At 35.9% G+C, this 276-nt stretch overlaps 1 protein-coding gene across 5 annotated transcripts in view; it reads right to left on the bottom strand.

Moving 5' to 3' along the window:
• LOC119585161 (uncharacterized protein CG43867-like) overlaps positions 1–276 on the bottom strand; it is a 37,878-nt gene that overhangs the window by 11,847 nt on the left and 25,755 nt on the right. For all 5 annotated transcript variants that reach the window (XM_037933792.1, XM_037933794.1, XM_037933795.1 and 2 more), the window contains one exon: positions 13–118. In XM_037933792.1, coding sequence (XP_037789720.1) covers positions 13–118 — 106 coding nt within the window. The remainder of the gene's footprint in view (positions 1–12; positions 119–276) is intronic.

The raw sequence follows: 276 nt of genomic DNA, 5'->3' as shown, positions 1-276 counted from the left end.
CTGTGTGCTTACTTGGGTCTCCATCAAGTTCCATCAATTTCTGAACTAACTGCTCATACTGTGTTCCTGCATTAGGACCTCCTCCAGACACTACAGTTAGGTGGTATAACCAACCATCCTGAAAGTTAGACAGAATTGCCATCAAATGTTGTGCCAGTATTATGAACTTTCTATTTTATTTACAGACAGCATATAGAAGAGTATGTATTATAAATTTAACACTATACATGGGACCTGTAGAAACCTTTTTTTTTTTTAAGTACTTTCACATATCTC

Source organism: Penaeus monodon, chromosome 19 (assembly GCF_015228065.2).
Source record: "Penaeus monodon isolate SGIC_2016 chromosome 19, NSTDA_Pmon_1, whole genome shotgun sequence".
Classification (NCBI taxonomy): domain Eukaryota; kingdom Metazoa; phylum Arthropoda; class Malacostraca; order Decapoda; family Penaeidae; genus Penaeus; species Penaeus monodon.
This window is presented reverse-complemented; position numbering and strand designations above follow the sequence as displayed.